At 36.7% G+C, this 18,451-nt stretch overlaps 1 protein-coding gene across 7 annotated transcripts in view; it reads left to right on the top strand.

Moving 5' to 3' along the window:
- Window positions 1–18,451, top strand: part of KIAA0825 (KIAA0825 ortholog) — a 410,996-nt gene that overhangs the window by 63,739 nt on the left and 328,806 nt on the right. For 5 of the 7 annotated variants that reach the window (XM_065936733.1, XM_065936724.1, XM_065936719.1 and 2 more), the window contains 2 exons: window positions 14,339–14,507; window positions 17,550–18,219. In XM_065936733.1, the coding sequence (XP_065792805.1) occupies window positions 17,586–18,219 (634 nt within the window). In that variant the 5' untranslated portion in view covers window positions 14,339–14,507; window positions 17,550–17,585. The remainder of the gene's footprint in view (window positions 1–14,338; window positions 14,508–17,549; window positions 18,220–18,451) is intronic. The other 2 variants (XM_065936747.1, XM_065936741.1) reach the window with 2 other exon arrangements.

Raw genomic sequence — 18,451 nt, 5'->3', positions numbered from 1 at the left:
CTCCCCAAGACAAGCCACCACAACGAGAAGCCCATGGACTTCAACTAGAGAGTAGCCCCCACTCACTGCATCTAGAGAAAGCCTGTGTGTAGCAACAAAGAGACCCGTACTCAGCATCAAAGACCCAGCACAGTCAAAAATAAATGAATTACTTAAAAATAAATAAATAAACACTGGGGGAAGCAGGCACAGCTAAGCAGATTTCCACCAGTACATATTCTCTGATCAAAAGGACTTTGTCTTCATACGTATTTGTGGACCGTTGGGTCAGTTCATTAACTGCAATCTTTTTGGCCAAAGATTCTAATAATTCACCTCATGTTGAAACCATGTAACTCAGATTTGAACTTGAACCCATGGTCTTTTAATTAGAATCACTCACCTGGGGTCTGGGCCTACTTGTCTCGGGGCAGAAGGAATTCAGTGAGAGACAAAGTGATAGGCAAGAAAGTTGGCTTATTAATATAGGACACTTGTGAGAGATGTTGGTTTTAGAAAAGACAGAGGAACCAGAGATCAAATCGCCAACATCTGCTGGATCATTGAAAAAGCAAGAGAGTTTCAGAAAAACATCTATTTCTGCTTTATTGATTATGCCCAAAGCCTTTGACTGTGTGGATCACAATAAACTGTGGAAAATTCTGAAAGAGATGGGAATACCAGACCACCTGACCTGCCTCTTGAGAAACATGTATGCAGATCAGGAAGCAACAGTTAGAACTGGACATGGAACGACAGACTGGTTCCAAATAGGAAAAGGAGTACGGGAAGGCTGTATATTGTCACCCTGCTTGTTTAACTTATATGCAGAATACATCATGAGAAACGCTGGGCTGGAAGAAGCACAAGCTGGAATCAAGATTGCCGGGAGAAATATCAATAACCTCAGATATGCAGATGACACCACCATTATGGCAGAAAGTGAAGAAGAACTAAAGGGCTTCTTGATGAAAGGGAAAGAGGAGAGTGAAAAAGTTGACTTAAAGCTCAACATTCAGAAAACTAAGATCATGGCATCCAGTCCCATCACTTCATGGCAAATAGATGGGGAAACAATGGAAACAGTGAGAGACTTTATTTTTCTGAGCTCCAAAATCACTGCAGATGGTGATTGCAGTCATGAAATTAAAAGACGCTTACCCCTTGGAAGGAAAGTTAGGACCAACCTAGACAACATATTAAAAAGCAGAGACATCACTTTGCCAACAAAAGTCCGTCTAGTCAAGGCTATGGTTTTTCCAGTGGTCATGTATGGATGTGAGAATTGGACTGTATAAAGAAAGCTGAGTGCCAAAGAATTGATGCTTTTGAACTGTGGTGTTGGAGAAGACTCTTGAGGATCCCTTGGACTGCAAGGAGATCCAACCAGTCCATCCTAAAGGAGATAGTCCTGGGTGTTCATTGGAAGGACTGATGAAGCTGAAACTCCAATACTTTGGCCACCTGATGTGAAGAGCTGACTTGTTTGGAAAGACCCTGATGTTGGGAAAGATTGAGGGCAGGAGGAGAAGGGGACAACAGAGGTTAAGATGGTTGGATGGCATCACCGGCTCAATGGACACGGGTTTGGGTGAGCTCTGGGAATTGGTGACGTACAGGGAGGCCTGGAGTGCTGCAGTTCCTAGGGTCACAAAGAATCGGACACGACTGAGTGACTGAACTGAACTGAACTGAACTGAGCTGAACTGTGAGAGATGCAAGCAGGCAGGCAAGGGGGCTCTGCCCTGTTATAGCAGTTGCTTAAGCCAGCAGAAGGATGGTAACATATACTAAAATATGTTGAATCATCTCAGGCTTTTGTGTCATGAGAGTTTCCTACTTTGGAATGTGCCCTTCCTTTAAGTTCTTGTCCTTAGTCCTAAGTTGGAGAAGGAAATGGCAACCCACTCCAGTATTCTTGCGTGGAAAATCCCGTGGACAGAGGAACCTGGTAAGCTACAGTCCATGGGGTCACAAGAGTCAGACACGACTGAGCGACTTCACTTTCACTTTGGTCCTGAGTATCTTTATCTTGCTGAACTCAACCAGCAGAATGCAGACCTCTTTTTTTGTTTCACTTAATGACCTGGGGCATATCTTGTGGTTTTATTTATGGTTTTATAGTTAAGCAAGCCTTCTTCATATGCAACATTCTGATCGGTTTCTTAAGCAGTCGTTAACATGCAGTGATCTCCCAGAGTCCCCTTGGTTTTCCTCTCTATCTGTAACCCCATCCTGGGACTTCTACAACTACCAGTGTAACTATCCTACTCTGTCCCTATCAGTGTAGGTTACAAATATGCAAACCACAGTAAAAATGTCTATTATCACATGGTGTATAGTGTTTCCTTTGTAAAAATTTAAAGTATAGTTATGTACTGTCAAAGAAACTGAACCGAGCAAGTGAAATTTTCCTGCAGTTTTTTCCTCATGCTTAATATGAGAATACAGTTAACTTTTCATCATAACAATGGGCATAAATAACTTAAATTCAAAAGATAGCCTATATTCCAAAAATGTTTTTATAAGAAGCAAAAAAATAGCGTATTGCTGAGGAATTATAATTAAAATTAAAATCTTCTCCCATTCTGGGAATCCTCTCCACAAAGGCTGAAGAGAAAGAAAACTCTTCTGTTATTCAGCAGGCTTTAAACCAAAATGTTATAAACATAACAGGTGATCTGCTAAAAGACTGCAAAAGCAGAAAGGAATCATAGCCCTCTGTATAGTCTAGTAGGTCCACTCACCCATTACGTGTAATACATGTTTTCAGGAGAAACAATATTTGTTGTAGGAAAAAATGGGGTACAAGAGGATGGTCATGTCCCAGGTCTCCAGTGAGTTCCACATTCTTGGGACAGCCCACCAAGTGAGGATCCTTGACTTCGTGTAGGAAAGAATTCAAGAGTGAGCCATAATAAAGTGAAAGCAAGTTTATTTAGAGAGATAGACCCTCCATAGGCAGTGTGGGGTCTCTCAGGAGGCATGAGCAGTACTGTTATATGGGGTGGTTCATTTTTATGGGCTGGGTAATTTCATAGACTAATGAGTGGGAGGATTATTACAAGTATTTTGGGAATGGGGCAGATATTTCCAGCGATTGGGCCACCGCCCACTTTTTGGTTTCTACGGTCACCTCAGAACTGTCATGGTGCCCGTGGGTGTATCTTTCAGTGTATGCTTATATTTTACAGTAAACACATAATGAGGCTCAAGGTCTACTGAAGTCTAATCTTCCACCATTTTGGGCCTAGTAGTTTCCAGCTGTTTTTTTGGTCCCCTGTTTTTCTTAATGGTTACATCACTCTTTTAATGGTTGTGCCCTGCCTCCTTCCTTCCTGTTTCATAAAGTGAAAGAAAGTGAAGTCTCTCAGTTGTGTCCGACTCTTTGCGACCCCATGGACTGTAGCCTTCCAGGCTCCTCCGTCCATGGGATTTTCCAGGCAAGAGTACTGGAGTGGGTTGCCATTTTCTTCTCCAGGGGATCTTCCTGACCCAGGGATCGAACCCAGGTCTCCTGCATTGCAGGCAGACGCTTTACCTCTGTGCCACCAGGGAAGTTCCCTCATCCAGCCTTCAAATAGAAGAATTGACAGCATAGTTTTTCACACATGGTTCATCCTAATTTCTCCATAATTAAAAAACACCCGTGTAAGCTAGTTGGCGTCATCCGGAGGAGAAGCAAGCTTCTTAGGTCTTTATGATAAGCAGTTTTGCACATTGAGTCAAGACACCCACTGACATCAGGCTGCTCCTTTTCCCAGGCACAGGGAGACATTAGAGTTACCTCCCTTGCAGTTTATGCTTTGAAAAGATGGCTCCCAGTTTTTTTGAGAAAGACATTCCTGGCTGAGAAAGATGACAAAAGATCTATCTAGTCTTCCAAGGGATCCATTTCAGAGAGATGAAAAAGTACTTACATTTGCAGTTCCTAAGGTAAATAAGAAAAAGGAGAGGGAAACCTTTTCCCTTATTTTCAACAGGGAGAATTAAGCTTCTTATTTTTAATTTGTATCTACCATTAATTTATATGTATATACATACATACCCATATAAATGCATGTATATCTTTTTAAAAAAAATAACATAATATATCATTTTTAAAAAAACATGTATATGTGACCTAATGACACTATAGAGAATGTGTATTATAATTTATATTATATATGTGAATATAAAATCACTATATTAAGCTCAGTAAATTATGTATTTATTTCATTTATATATTCAGTATTATATACATGTATATTGCATGACACAGCTTCTCACCCAAACGAACTTATAAATGAAATGAGTATGAGCTTAAATAGATTAACAAGTCACTTATCCTTATTCTAGAGAATTTTTTTTTCAATAACTGATACTAAGAAAATTTTTTTAATTGAAGTACAGTTGATTTACAGCGTTGTGATAGTCTCAGGTGTATGGCAAAGTAATTCAGTTATACATATATATAGAGAGATGATTATATTAAAACAAAATTTAAATATTTTCTAAAAAGTGACTTTCTTTGTTCATAATGGCCTTGAGGCTCCATCAGAACAAATCGTCGCGGGACTTCCCTGGTGGCCCAGTGGTTAAGACTGCACTTCCACCTCAGGAAGCATGGGTTCCATGCCTGGTCAGAGAACCAAGATCCCACCTGCTGCAGAGCATGGCCAAAAAAAAAAAAGAGAGATAAAATGAGAGATTAGAAACAAAACCAAGTTACTGAGCTCTGATGCTTTTGTCATAGACGGTTTCATTTTTATTTGCGAAACCATCTACAGTTATTTCCTGTCCTACCTGGTCAATAAGAAATCATATTGAGAAGTAAAGCAATGATTAAAATAGTGTCCTTTGCCTTCATAAATTGTCGTTTAGGTCAAAATTCAGATGTTAGTATTAAAAAGAAAATATGACATGGAGAATAAGGATATAATTTTTAAATTAAAAATATTTTATTGCCCATATATTAAAACAAACCTAGAGCAAAACCACCTCAAGTGACCATTGATCTTCATGGGGGATAAAATAAGGGAGAGCTCTATGTGCCGTGTGCTACATTTAGAATCAAGTCTATTTTTCATCAAATTCAATTATGTTTTTATTATACTCTTGAGAATAAACATAATAGTATAGGGTGTATATATTTTTAAAAAATAAAATACTGAATAATAACCATGTTTCAGAAGAGTGTAAATCATTTATGCACTCATTTATTGCCTCCTAACAGAATAGCTTTTAGGAAATTGTATGTCATGACAAATCAGTTATGCCACACTTACACTGCAGTAGTTGAATTACCCTTGGCATTTTTGTATTCTAACAGTTCTATTTATCTCTCAATGGTGTACACTGAATAAGTAATGAACATCCATATGATATGGCTTTTCCCAATACTTTTAAAGAAGAAAACATTAGTAATTCATTTTTAAATATGATATTTTTCCTCGCCCTTGAATTTTTAAAGTTGTGTTTCTAGCAGTGACCCTGAATTCTAAGTGTGAATTCCTTCCCTCTTCTTAATATCATCAGGTTTTATGAGCCACAGGGTCTTTTGCTTCCCAAAGCAGTGATTCACCAGAATGGACTAGAATGCCCAGAGGTCACTGAACCTTCACCTGCCCTTCAAGAGAGGCTGTCATTCTCCCAGATCATTTTCACTTTTACATCCTCATTTCCATTCAAGTCAGAGCTAGGTGACTCTTAGGTCTGACAGTGGAAATCAGTGACGGTGAATCACTTACTTCTAACACGTATCAGCGTTGGTAGCAGGAAGGTAAGTAACCTGCCAAAGAGGGATACTGTGAATGTTGTATCCACAGACTCACCCCAGACTAAAAACCACACGTAGCACTAAAATCTTTTCTGAACTGAACAGAACTTAATATTAGCTTAACACAATCTTGAGGCATAGAAGTTGTCTTGGGCTTATAATAAGTCATGAATGATTTTTCTCCTCTTAATGATCAGTTGGATAGATATATCATTAAGAATTTCTTTTGCTTTTCTGTGTCTTAACTATGGACAGTATTGTGTGTACCTCTGGATATAAGTTTTGCTGGCACTGTGCAGGATTACTCCTCCCCACCTTTTTTTTTTAAATCTAAGAAAGAACAAGAAATACTCCTATGGATAATATCATTGGTCTTGATCCAGGAGAGGTAGGGTTAGAGTGGTAGGGGAGGGCGTTAACTTTATATTGTGGCAAAATACTAGATAGATGGTTTCTATAAATTTAGCCATGATCTCTGTTTCAAGGTTAGACCATTTTCTTCTCATCATGATCTGTCAGCATTAGCTCCATTATTTGAAGTCTAGGATGTTCCAGCTTCTTTCTCCAGATTCCTATATTGTGTGCCCTCAGTGCTTTCCTGAGACCTCTGCTTCAGGAGACTGAGATAAGGAGCATAAAATATGGGATCAGTAGCTACATCAGATGATCATTAAGAGATTCTTTCAGGTAATGCATACATTTTAGGTGTTCAACAGGTTTTAAAGTATAACCTTTATTTTTAGGTGAGTTAGCTTTACCTACTTTTGGCCAAACAGGCCTAAGACAATAAAGAATTACTGTTTGGGATATTCTAATAAGAAATATTGTTGTATTATCTTTCCATGGGAAACAAAGAAAATGAAGTAAGTGTCTTCCTGTCTATAAGCTGTTTTAATAGCAGAAGTGTGAATAATATTGTACTAAAAATGCAGACCTGATAAGGAGATTGAGCCAGCAATAGTAGGCCACTATTCCGCAGGGAGGGTCAGAGGTAATGGTCCAGGGGGAAGTAATCCACAGCCCTGAGATGCCAACCAGAGGTGCCTGGTGATGCCAGCTTAGCTAATGAGAACAAGCACAGGAGAGGGAAAGCTTGAAGGAGAGTGGGCCCTGGTAAGGAGACGTAGCTTGTGTGGCTGGCCCGTCTTTCCTGCCCATGACTAATGCCTCGAGATCTAACTCAACCCCAACAGCTTTCCCTGGGAAAGGGCCACCTCTTAAAAGGATCACTAACGCCACAGCTTTTGCTCATCACAGTCTTTATCCTAGAATTATGACTAAGAATATCGTCTCATAGGACTTGGAAAGGAGTTGAGTTGGGGAGCCTGAAAGCTGGTCTTGTTATCTCCTTTGTTTTTGCTTTAAAGGCTAACTGTTCCGCCCTGTATGCTCATTGCCTAAAACAGTCCTGGCACAAAGTAGGCTAGAGGTTAGATTTCAACCGTGTCTGCTTTAGCTGGTGTGACGTTAGATGAGTGGAATGGGGTACAAGAAGCTATCATCAAGTGCTAGTTTTCTTTTCTGGTGAGTGGTTTACGTTATAAAATGGTACACACTCAGAAAGAATTGCAGACAGCAGAAAAAGGCGGATACGAGGAAAAGTTGAGTATGGAAGGGGAGAGATGAGGAAGTTTCCTAACTCCTCTGACCCTCCTCCTCTTGTTCCTCAGAGGTAACTTATACTAATGAATTATTGTAGAACTACCCAGAAATGTTCTTTATATATAGATTTGTGCACCCAATAACATATTCTCCTTTTTACACAGATGGGATTTGTGTGTGTACTTTACTTAGATTTTTTTAATGTATTTTTTTAAAGTTCTCTATACTAAGTCAGTTCCCTCTTGATGAGCGTTTACATTGTTTGCAGTCTTTCTGCTGTTACCGCACACACACATGCATACGTGTGTCCTTGCTTCCTTAGGAAAGGTTATGTGATGGTTTCTTAGACGTTGTATAATTAGGTGTGATAAGATTGTTCCCCAGCCTGGCTTCCACTGTCTGCTCTCCTGCAAGCAGTGTATGGAACTGTATGCCGTATGCCCTGCCTCCTCACAGTGTGACCATACGATTTAATTAAACCCTCAGTTTGTAACTTGCAGTCAAATCTGTGTGGCTTAGTGATTGCCTGTATCTGGGCAGTGCAGATAAAGATGTAGACTAGATGTGTTCCCGATATCATCTGATTTTCATTATTATATACGTTCTCCTTCTCTCTTCTTTTTTCTTTTTCTCAGGAAGAGAACCAAGGGAATCATCCCAAAGTAAATGCTGGTGCAGATTTCTCACTTTTTCTCCTGTTTTCGGTTTGTGTGGTTTCATTGGGATGTCACATCTGACTTTAGTAACTGTGCTAATATATGGAAGCAGGGAAGCCTCCATAGCTAAAAAAGAAAGCACATGAACTTCCTCTTGCTTGTCATGGATATTACACTGCCATGTCCTAATTTCACTGTAGAACATTTCTGGGAAATGTTCTTTATATTGTTAACAGAGCCCTGTGCCACTTCCATGGAGCTCCTATCTACATTATGGAAAGGGATCCCAAGTCATATGTAATTTTAAGAGTGAAGCTATACATTGGTATATGATGTCAGGCTCACTCCAGCAATGTCAGGATTACCCCGCCATTGAATGGAAGTTGGGGGGTATTTCACAATTGGTTGCTCTTTTGGAAGTGCTTTAGAATTTTTAGACGGGCGCTTGCCCTACACTGGTCTGAACTTTACTGAAGCGATCTGGACCATTCTGAAGCCTCTGTAAACATTTGTGGTGAGGACTGGTGAGAATAACTCTAACAAAAGGTGGATTGACAATAGATGGGACTCTTGGGAGGCTATTTATATAGTCCAGATGAGAGATGTTAAGATCCTGAGCCCCTTCTTTCACAATAGGAATGGAAAGGGGAGGATTCATTTGAGAAAGATTTAAGGAGAGTGTTGTTAATAGTATTTGGGGTCAAAGATGTTTTTTTCCTGAGAGTACAGTTAAAACTTTTAGAATAACCAAAACGTATCTGAAACAGAAAATAGTTTAGCAAAAATATATAATTTGCTACATTTCATTGAAATAGTTGTCTTGTAAATTCTCTTCTCAGCCATTTAAGAAATACGATCTAAAATCATCTTTGTCTCAGGAAAGTAAGTTTTCATTTCATGGTTGACTTATGGTTTAACTACATACTAGTTTTTATACATCTGTCTCTTCCCTATTAATTGCCTGTTAATTCTGAGGAATTTTCATAATCTCTTTAGATGAGCTAGGTCTATCTAAAAGCCCAAAAAACTCTTTATTTACTTCACAACTATTTCTTGGTGTTTTAAAATATATCATAGTATTTTAAAAACCTTTCCCTTAGACTGAATTTATGTTGGTAAAAAGTATAAACAAGAGCAACAAAAATGTAAAAGCTTAAAAAAGCTTTTTAATGTTTGCATTTTCCATATTGTAGATATAGTCTTGAATCTCTGCCATGGCACCTCTACCCTGCTATAAAAAATAAAAACTCTCACCTTCTATGGAAGCACACCTTTATGTCCTCTACAACCTTTACATTGAAGAAGTTCTAATAAATTTTGCTGGTAGAGCATATTTTTTTTTCTCCTTTGAACTTTTTTTTATGACTGAATAATAAAGACTATGAGTTTTAAATCCTGAAAGAGTTTCTACAGTAAACTTAAACTTATTGTCCAAAAAATAGAGTTTTAAAGTGACCCAGCCGTGAGATTAGGTGATCAGCACTGAATTCTCAGGGGTTAGGTATCAGGGACTTCTAAGCACAGTGATTTGGTTAGTTTTCTTAGAGCATCAATATCCTCGCATATAGTCTCCTTTCTTATAGGAAGAAGCCTTTTCTGCACCCCCAGAGGCCCACTGAGGGGCTCCCTCCTGTGTTCTCACCCCAGTTCAGCACTTCGTACACACACCTCTTATCAAGTCTTACTGAGTGTGGTTCTTCATTTACAGGCCTATCTCTCTCATTGGAAAGAATTCTTTTAGGGATGGGACTATGACTTATTCATGTTTAGGTCCTTAACGTGGATCACAGTACCTACCACATATTCGGGAAATCAGTTAATGAATATCAGATATGCTTTCATTCAGCAAGTAATTTTCCCACTCAAGGAACCTAGGATTGAATGTTGAGCGAGAAAGTTATATCCTTTAAAAAAAAGCATGCTGTATGTTGCATCTCAGAAATGGTTTATAAATTGATTTACACACAGCCGCTCAGTAATGCATCCGCTTGCACACATCATTAACTTGGATAATTCAGAGTCATTATAATTAAAGCACATTGGGGTTCAGATTTATTAGGAAGTGTTGAGACATATGAAGAGGCATAGAGAATACTGTGATAAACATTCATGTGCTCATGATGTAGTATAAAGAATAAAACCTTACCTCTGCAGCTGAAACTCACTATGTGCATCTCCCCAGGCTCAGCCTACTCCCAATCCCCACCCTGCCTTTGGTGATATTGATCATTCCAGCACATTTGTTTTTTCTTTTAAAATGTATGTATGTAAGTATGTATGTAGTTTTAAAGTAGAGTTGATTTAAAATACTATATTCATTTCACACACAGTGAAACGAATTCGTACCACACAGTGATTCAACATTTTTATAGGTTGTGCTGTTTTCGAGCACATTTCTTTACACTTTTACTATGTATGATCATAATCCTGAACACTGTGTGTGATCATATGGCATGCTTTCAAGCTATTACGTGGTTTGCATTCATTTGTACCTTTTTTCCCATAAACATTACTTTTGTTAGATTCATTCATGTTGATAAGTGTATTTCTAGTTCATTTTCATGACTCTGTTTCATGGGATAAATGTAATTATTTAACCATTCTCTCTACTGGTGGGCATTTAGGATATTTTCAGTGGTTTTAATATTACAAATAAAGTTAGGAATATGCTTTTAGAAAGTCCTTGCTAAACCAGCTAATGGTGTACATTTGGGAATTTAAACTATTTAGGGCAGAGATTCTACATCAACATTAGATTTCTGACATTTTTGGTTAATAAATGTGTTAATTGGATTTCTATTTGCTGAATTACCTTGGTTATAATTTCACAACTGACCTTGTTTCTAAAGACAATTAGAAGTAACTTAAGCAGAAAACAACTTCAGTTCAGTTCAGTTCAGTTCAGTTCAGTCACTCAGTCGTGTCCGATTCTTTGCAACCTGATGGACTGCAGCACGCCAGGCCTCCCTGTCCATCACCAACTCCCAGAGCTTGCTCAAACTCATGTCCATTGATGGTGATGCCATCCAACCATCTCATCCTCTATCATCCCCTCTCCTCCTGCCTTCAATCTTTCCCAGCATCAAGTTCTTCTCAACACGTCAGTTCTTCACATCAGGTGGCCAAAGTGTTGGAGTTTCAGCTTCAGCATCAGTCTTCCCAACGAAGATTCAAAACTGATTTCCTTTAAGATGGACTGGTTGGATCTCCTTGCAGTCCAAGGGACTCTCAACAGTCTTCTCCAACACCACAGTTCAAAAGCATCAATTCTTCAGCACTCAGATTTCTTGATAGTCTAACTCTCACATCCATATATGACTACTGGAAAAACCATAGCTTTGACTAGACGGATCTTTGTTGGCAAGGTGATGTCTCTGCTTTTCAATATGCTGTCTAGGTTGGTCATAACTTTTCTTCCAAGGAACAAGCGTCTTTTAATTTCATGGCTGCAGTCACCATCTGCAGTGATTTGGGAGCCTAAACAGTCAGCCACTGTTTCCCCATCTATTTGCCATGAAGTGATGGGACTGGATCCCATTATCTTTGTTTTCTGAATGTGAGCTTTAAGCCAACTCTTTCACTCTTATCAAGAGGCTCTTTAGTTCTTCTTCGCTTTCTGCTATAAGGGTGGTGTCATCTGCATATCTGAAGTTATTGATATTTCTCCCGGCAATCTCGATTCCAGTTTGTGCTTCATCCAGCCCAGCACTTCTCATGATGTACTCTGCATATAAGTTAAATAAGCAGGGTGACAATATACAGCCTTGACGTACTCCTTTTCCTGTTTGGAACCAGTCTGTTGTTCCATGTCCAGTTCTAACTGTTGCTTCCTGACCTGCATACAGATATCTCAGGAGGCAGGTCAAGTGGTCTGGAATTCCCATCTCTTTCAAAATTTTCCACAGTTTGTGGTGATCCACATAGTCCAAGGCTTTGTCATAGTCAATAAAGCAGAAATAGATGTTTTTTCTGGAATTCTCTTGCTTTCTTGATGATCCATCGGATGTTGGCAATTTGATCTCTGGTTCCTCTGCCTTTTCTAAAACCAGCTTAAACCAAAATAAAGACAAGTGTCATGTTATTTCTGAAAAACTAGATGAAGACCTTGCATCATTTAAGTCTATTGATATATAGACCTCATCCCACCCAAGATTACCATCTCTATTAGCAATATTACTACACATATATGTAAAATGTTACCTTTTAGATGTTGAATATTAATTTTTAAATTATTTTTGACATTAAACAAGAAAAAAATTGCCAAGTTACATTACAAACTGACATTCATCTTAAATTTTGAAAATACTCATTTGTATAATAATTAGGCAATGAATCTCAAGACTTCAGCAGGATGTACAGACAGTGGTGAATGGCAGAATGACACGTTATATACATCTAACTGAAAACAAAATCAGGTAGTGATGAATTCTATCACCTTAAAATTTGTGACAAATGATTTTAAAAGCCAGCTCAACTGTCTTCAGTTTGTATCAGTGAGGGAGGTCCTCTGAAATGCAACTGCTCAATCCCTTTATCAGTGTTTGAACAAATTACTGAAATATCTGGCTCTCTGAAGACTTTACTCTATTTATAAGTTGTCGTTATTGGCCTCTACCCAGATTCAGATGTTAGAGATTAGCCTAAAAGCTGAGTCTTGATTGAAATAGATTTAGGTAGACTCGCGGCTGAGCCTGTCCGGTTCACGTTGCTGCAGTCTGTTAGGTCTCACTGAATGAGACACAGGAGGATGCTCTAATAAAAACCTTTGATATCCAGTCCCTGGAGTCAAGGTGTGAGCTTAGGGCATCGTGTTTCTCGGTTCATAGAAGTGCATATGTAAGTGGAGAAGATATATGCCAGTCTTGTGCCAGACTTAGAACTGGTATTCCTGAATAAGCCTGTCTCATCAGAAAACTGAATGGCCTGTGGCCTAAGGAGCTATTGTTTTTCTTGTAAGTTCTTTGTTTTCATGAAAAGGCTCTTTGATTCTCAGAATGTGTTTGTTTCAAAGTAATTCGGTTTGAATTCACTCATGCTCAGAAGTCTCCTGAAAAGCTTTCCTTAGAATTTTACAGTGTATGTTTCATATGCAAGCAATACCTTATACATTTTGAAGGAAAGAATTTCATATGATATCGATTTTAATTATCAGGGCTTGGTTTCCAAAGCCTACCTGTTTCTATCACAGGTTGATAATGAACAGCAATGATATTTTCAAAACAGTGGCAACCTTTTTGGTAGCAGATGTTTCTTTATACCATTAAGAGGCAAATGCGTAACTGTTTGAGGTGAAGGGATTCAGCTTCACAGTAACTTTGCTGTTTCTAAGCTTTCTTGCAGTTTAGATATGCTGCCATCAGGTGGTAGTAATACGTCATATCCATGTGGCTCCACAGATTACATCGTGCTTAAGGTCATCACAAAGATTTATAATAATTAATGCAGATTTGTAGATGAGAATTAAAATAACATACTCCATCTTTTTAGTTCCAGAGCTGAAGATACTTCTAATGGAATTTTTAAAACGTGTGCATTGGTAGATGCAATTGGGCATGTTTTCTCTCTTCGTTTATGTGTTTACTTGTAAATGAAGAGTTTCATCTTACACCTTCAAAAATTTTAGAAAATACCGAAAAGTAAAATTAAAAACACCAAATTTTCATCACTCAAAGATGATTGTTTTTAACCTTTTGTTTCATTTTCTTCCAGTCTTATTTTTTTAACATGCAATCTTTAGTATATTTTGGGTTTTTTGTTTTTTTTTGGCGGGGGGAGTAGAGTTTAATGTCAGGAAAAGGTATTTAGCTGTAGTAACTGTATATACAGCATATATCTTTTATAACTTTTAAAATTGTAACTTCTTTGTAACTGTTTTATGATTTCTTAATTTGGATTGATTGAGGTTTTACATAATTTAGTCATTCATATATTAGTAGATAATATATGTTTCTGATTTCGGTCATCAGGAGTATTTTCTCTCTGTCTTCCATCCGTTGCCTACCAAGAGGATCATTATTTCATTGCAAATATGCTTGAATTTTTATTTAACACAGATGAATTTCTAATTAGCCTTTTAGTAGCTAGATATGTTTCTTCTGTTGCATTTGAAATGAAACTACCAGAAAATTTGAACTTCCAGTTTTTAATTATGAATGAAAATATACAGTTTTCCTGTTTCTATTTCCTGTTACTATTCCTGTTACTATCATATGGATGTTTTATAATTTTGTAAATTGTGTGTCACCAGGTACTGCATATAAACATTTTAGGACCCTATGATATTATGTGACAGCTCCATTACCTACTTCCTACCAAAATAATTTTTTTCTTTTCTTTTTTATAGCATAGAACGTTGCATTAAAGAAATACAGTCTGAAGTTAACAAACAGTGTCCAGATGTACAGCTGCGAACGACAACTGACTGCTTTGAATGGCTAAATAATTATAATTATAATTCATCCAAGTCACCGTCCATTCCCCATGGAGACTTGATAAAATTTCTCAAAATACTGGTAAAAATATATATAATCTTTGTTTTAATGGTGGAGTGGGGTGGGTGAACCTGGAATACATTTCATCCAGTTTCCATATATAAATATTTATTTCATTGACCATATTAACCTGTCATATCTAGGGTTTTTGTTTTGTTTTACTTCTCTATCTGCAGTGGAATCTAGTGAACTATGTGTTTTTATTTTCTACGATGACTTTTCTCATAAAATGAAGTTTATATAAGTGGGCATTAAGCATTATAATTCCTGGGTGACTTGTATGATATTTGCCATATCAGCATCACAAAATGTATTGAAATGTACCACAATTGTCCATCAGAAAATTTGGTATTTATTACATTTTGTGTCCCTTCACAACTACTCATTTTCCTGGGCTTATTATTAAGCACAATAAGATCAGCATTGATTGTGTCTGTTAAGGAGCCTTGTCCACTACTCCATTCATTCCCAACCTACAGGCATATCTAATTTTTTTCAATCAAGGCAGCAATTTCTACAAGACCACTGTTAATTGATGGAATATTATTACATTGGTCACTCTTGGATACTGACCATGCTGTATGTTAGACAGGTTTTTATACCCTTCAAGAAGAATACTTATTTTATTTTACTTATATCTACAAAGGCAACAAACTTGCAAAATCAGTTTCCTAGGGAAATAGCACAATTGCTAGAAAGCAGGATTTCTGTAGCTATGGTTTTAATTTAATTTAGGGGCGAAAAAAAGGGCACTGTTTTTGTCTAAACATCAAACCTTGACTCAGGCAGATGTGGAAAATATCTTGAGGTTGTAGATGGCTTAGGATGACAGAATCCGATGAAAATAGTTTTTGGCTGTTATTATTATTGCAGATGTCTCTTTAATGTTTACAGAGGAATAAAAGGAAGAGAAAGGAAGATTATGTGCCCTGAAGGCATATTCTTTTAAGAAAATCCTCTCACCCATTATCTCTTGAAGGTGGAGCCTTGAAGAATAAATATGGATATAGTTATTCCTTTAATTTCTATTAAGAGCCATGTGTAGTGAATTTCATTAATATTGATGTAATAATGCTTTCTCATTTAATTAAAAGCAAAAGCTTTTAATTATCTTTTAATCTGTCACACATAAGTCATTCTCTATTCACTGCAGGGCAAAGGCCGCCTTAGTTTTGCTCAAATTCATTAGACTGGTAGGCCCCTTCCAGACCTAGGTTTTTTTTTTTTTTTCTTTGTAACATAATTGATCATGTTATTTTGAGAACAGAACCACATTATTAAAACAGATCCAGATTAAAACGACCTTATCAAATTTTTACATGCGGAAAGTGTCAATCTTGACAGTATTTTTTCATACCTCAATTTTTTTCCCCATAGAATGTTTTTATTTATTAATTATCTAACTATTTAAACAAGGAACAGAGGTTCTCATTATGGCAGTTATATAAAGTCATTTTCAAAATTTAAGCAATCAATACCTAACACATGTTTTAAACCTCTGTAATCTATTATTCTTTAAATGTTTGCTTGATCAAGTATTTACAGTTATTGACTAATTTAAAGAAACCCACATTTGAGGCACTAATAAGACCAGTTTTTCTCTACAGAATTTACCATAATGCTGGTGTTCTGGACTTTTGTCTAAGGACATTTGTTTTCCAGAAAGTATCAAAAAGAACTAAATAGAAGAAAGAGAGAAAGCGGAGCTTCAGAAAAGTCAGTTTACTTTTTGGTTCTCCAGAGCGTAGATGGAAAGAACGTGGATGAGGAGAATGAAATCAGGCATCCATTCTTGGTTCCGTGCTTTATTGCATGTGACATTTGGAAAGGAACTTAAACCTGCTGCACTCTGGTGTCCTTCTCTATAAATTGGGGTCTTAAGTATCTGCATCACAGAGTTTTCCTTATGAATAAGTCAGAGACTCTAGAGAAAAGTACTTTTTATATAGTAAACTGCTATATGGATATTAGGTATTATATTTATTACAAATAGAACATCAAATCACAGTGCTTAGAATCACTGAGAGGGTGCCCTGGAATTTGTCTCAGAGTTGTTCATGATTCTGAGTCACAAATACCTGTGTTACCTTTGTCAATAAGAGATTTCAAAGCTAGACTGACTTTAGACCGCTTAGACCTTGCTTCCATTTAAAAAAAATAGATAAAAAGCAGCTTGTTGCTACTTAGAGAATATAAGCTAATGTTCATACGACCTGAAATGGACATTAGGAGAGTAGCATGTAAAGAGAATGTGTGTATTTAATTCAAAGTCCAAAAAGAAAGTTATTTTTTTGTCCCTTCTCTATTCTTAATTACACCTAAAATTATTTCTGTCAGTTAACACAGAAAGTGTAAAAAAAAATTTCATATCTTTTGAAGAACGATTCTGAGAGTGTTTTTTTCTCATTTTGAGTTAGTTATTTCTTTGGAGAGAACTGAAAAATTCTCAGTCTAATTTCCAAAGTAAAATCTTTCTTAATGTGACTCAAAAAGAAATTTAAATGAAAGTTAAAATTTTCAAATGTATTAAACTATATTTCTCAGGATGGCAGCTATTAGTAAGCCCTAGGCATAATACTTTGTTTAAAGGTCTCCATTCTCTATGTTCATTTGGGGTTTTATAATAATAAGTATACTCATTCAGGCATGAAAATTATCTACTAGGTATTAATTAGGGGTGTCATCTTGAATTTATTTTGTCTTAGGGGTACATTTTAGTTGATATTTTACTATAGATTTTTATTTAGAATTTTTAAACTAATGCTTCCATACAGCTCAGGTTATATCAGGAATGGATAACAATTAAGAAAAAACTGTGTGTCTAGAAATCTAATTGAAAAATTCGCTCATCATCTGGGCTTTACAGAACTTAACAGACCACAAAGCTAATAATCTAAAATGTCTGAACTGATTAAATTTCAAAGGCAAAAAAAAAATTTTTTTTAAATCATAGTATTGATTCTTGAATTGAAATGAATTATGAAATTCTGTGTATCTGTAGAAATCATTTTCTCCTTCTACTCTTATAATCACATTTCTAACATTATGATTTACTTTTATTAGCAAGATTTGTTGAAGAATGAACAGAATCAAGAAGAGATGGTATTGAATTTACTTTGGGACCTCTCCTGCCAGAGCAGTGTTTCATTCCCATCCACTGTAAGTGGAGCATCTTTCCCTTTCCTCTCTAGGGCTTCTCTTCATTCTGTTGAAGATCATTCCTCAATGGATGTAAAGTCTGTATGGGATGAAATAAGACTGCATCTTCGACGCTTCTTAGTGAACAAATTACAAAGCCACAATGAAATAAACAATTCACAGCAAAAAATTCTGTTGAAAAATCAGTGCATACAGCAACTCTTATTTCTTTATCCAGAATCAGAAGTTACAAGCAAGTACCAGAGCATACAGAATAAACTGCTGACCAAACTTCTGCAGAACTGTTTTCCTTCTGTTAGCAGAGAATCAAATTTAGACATAATGGCTGATACATACCAAGGTACAATGCTTAAGTTATACTCAATGATAAAAGAGGATTTTAACACACTACATGATATTTTAGCTCCATCCTCAACAGTGAAATTCATTAAAGAAACTTACCTGGATACTGTTACAGAAGAAATGGCAAAATTTCTTGAAAATTTTTGTGAGCTGCAGTTCAAAGAAAGTGCTGCCCGTGTGGTTAAAACAAGCAAGAGCTCCAGCAGGCATAGAGGAACAGTGCATGCTTTGGGTTAGTGACTTTTTTACATTTCTGTTTGGTTTAACTTAAACCTTTTAAAATCTTTAATTTTCTAACTTTTCTATTTGGTTAAACTTAATTGCAAACTTGAAAATAAATCAGAAAATAAATGTTGTAAAATTTTCCACTTCACATTTCTTTTACGCTTTTCTTTTTCTATAAGTATAGTAATAGAAGTGTTTTCTTTCCTGTCATTAAATTGTTAAAGATATTGGAATGTAAG

The sequence above is a fragment of the Muntiacus reevesi genome, chromosome 1 (genome assembly GCF_963930625.1).
Source record: "Muntiacus reevesi chromosome 1, mMunRee1.1, whole genome shotgun sequence".
NCBI classification, from domain to species: Eukaryota; Metazoa; Chordata; class Mammalia; order Artiodactyla; family Cervidae; genus Muntiacus; species Muntiacus reevesi.
The sequence above is the reverse complement of the archived record's forward strand: the minus strand, read 5'-3'. Positions and strand labels throughout refer to the sequence as shown.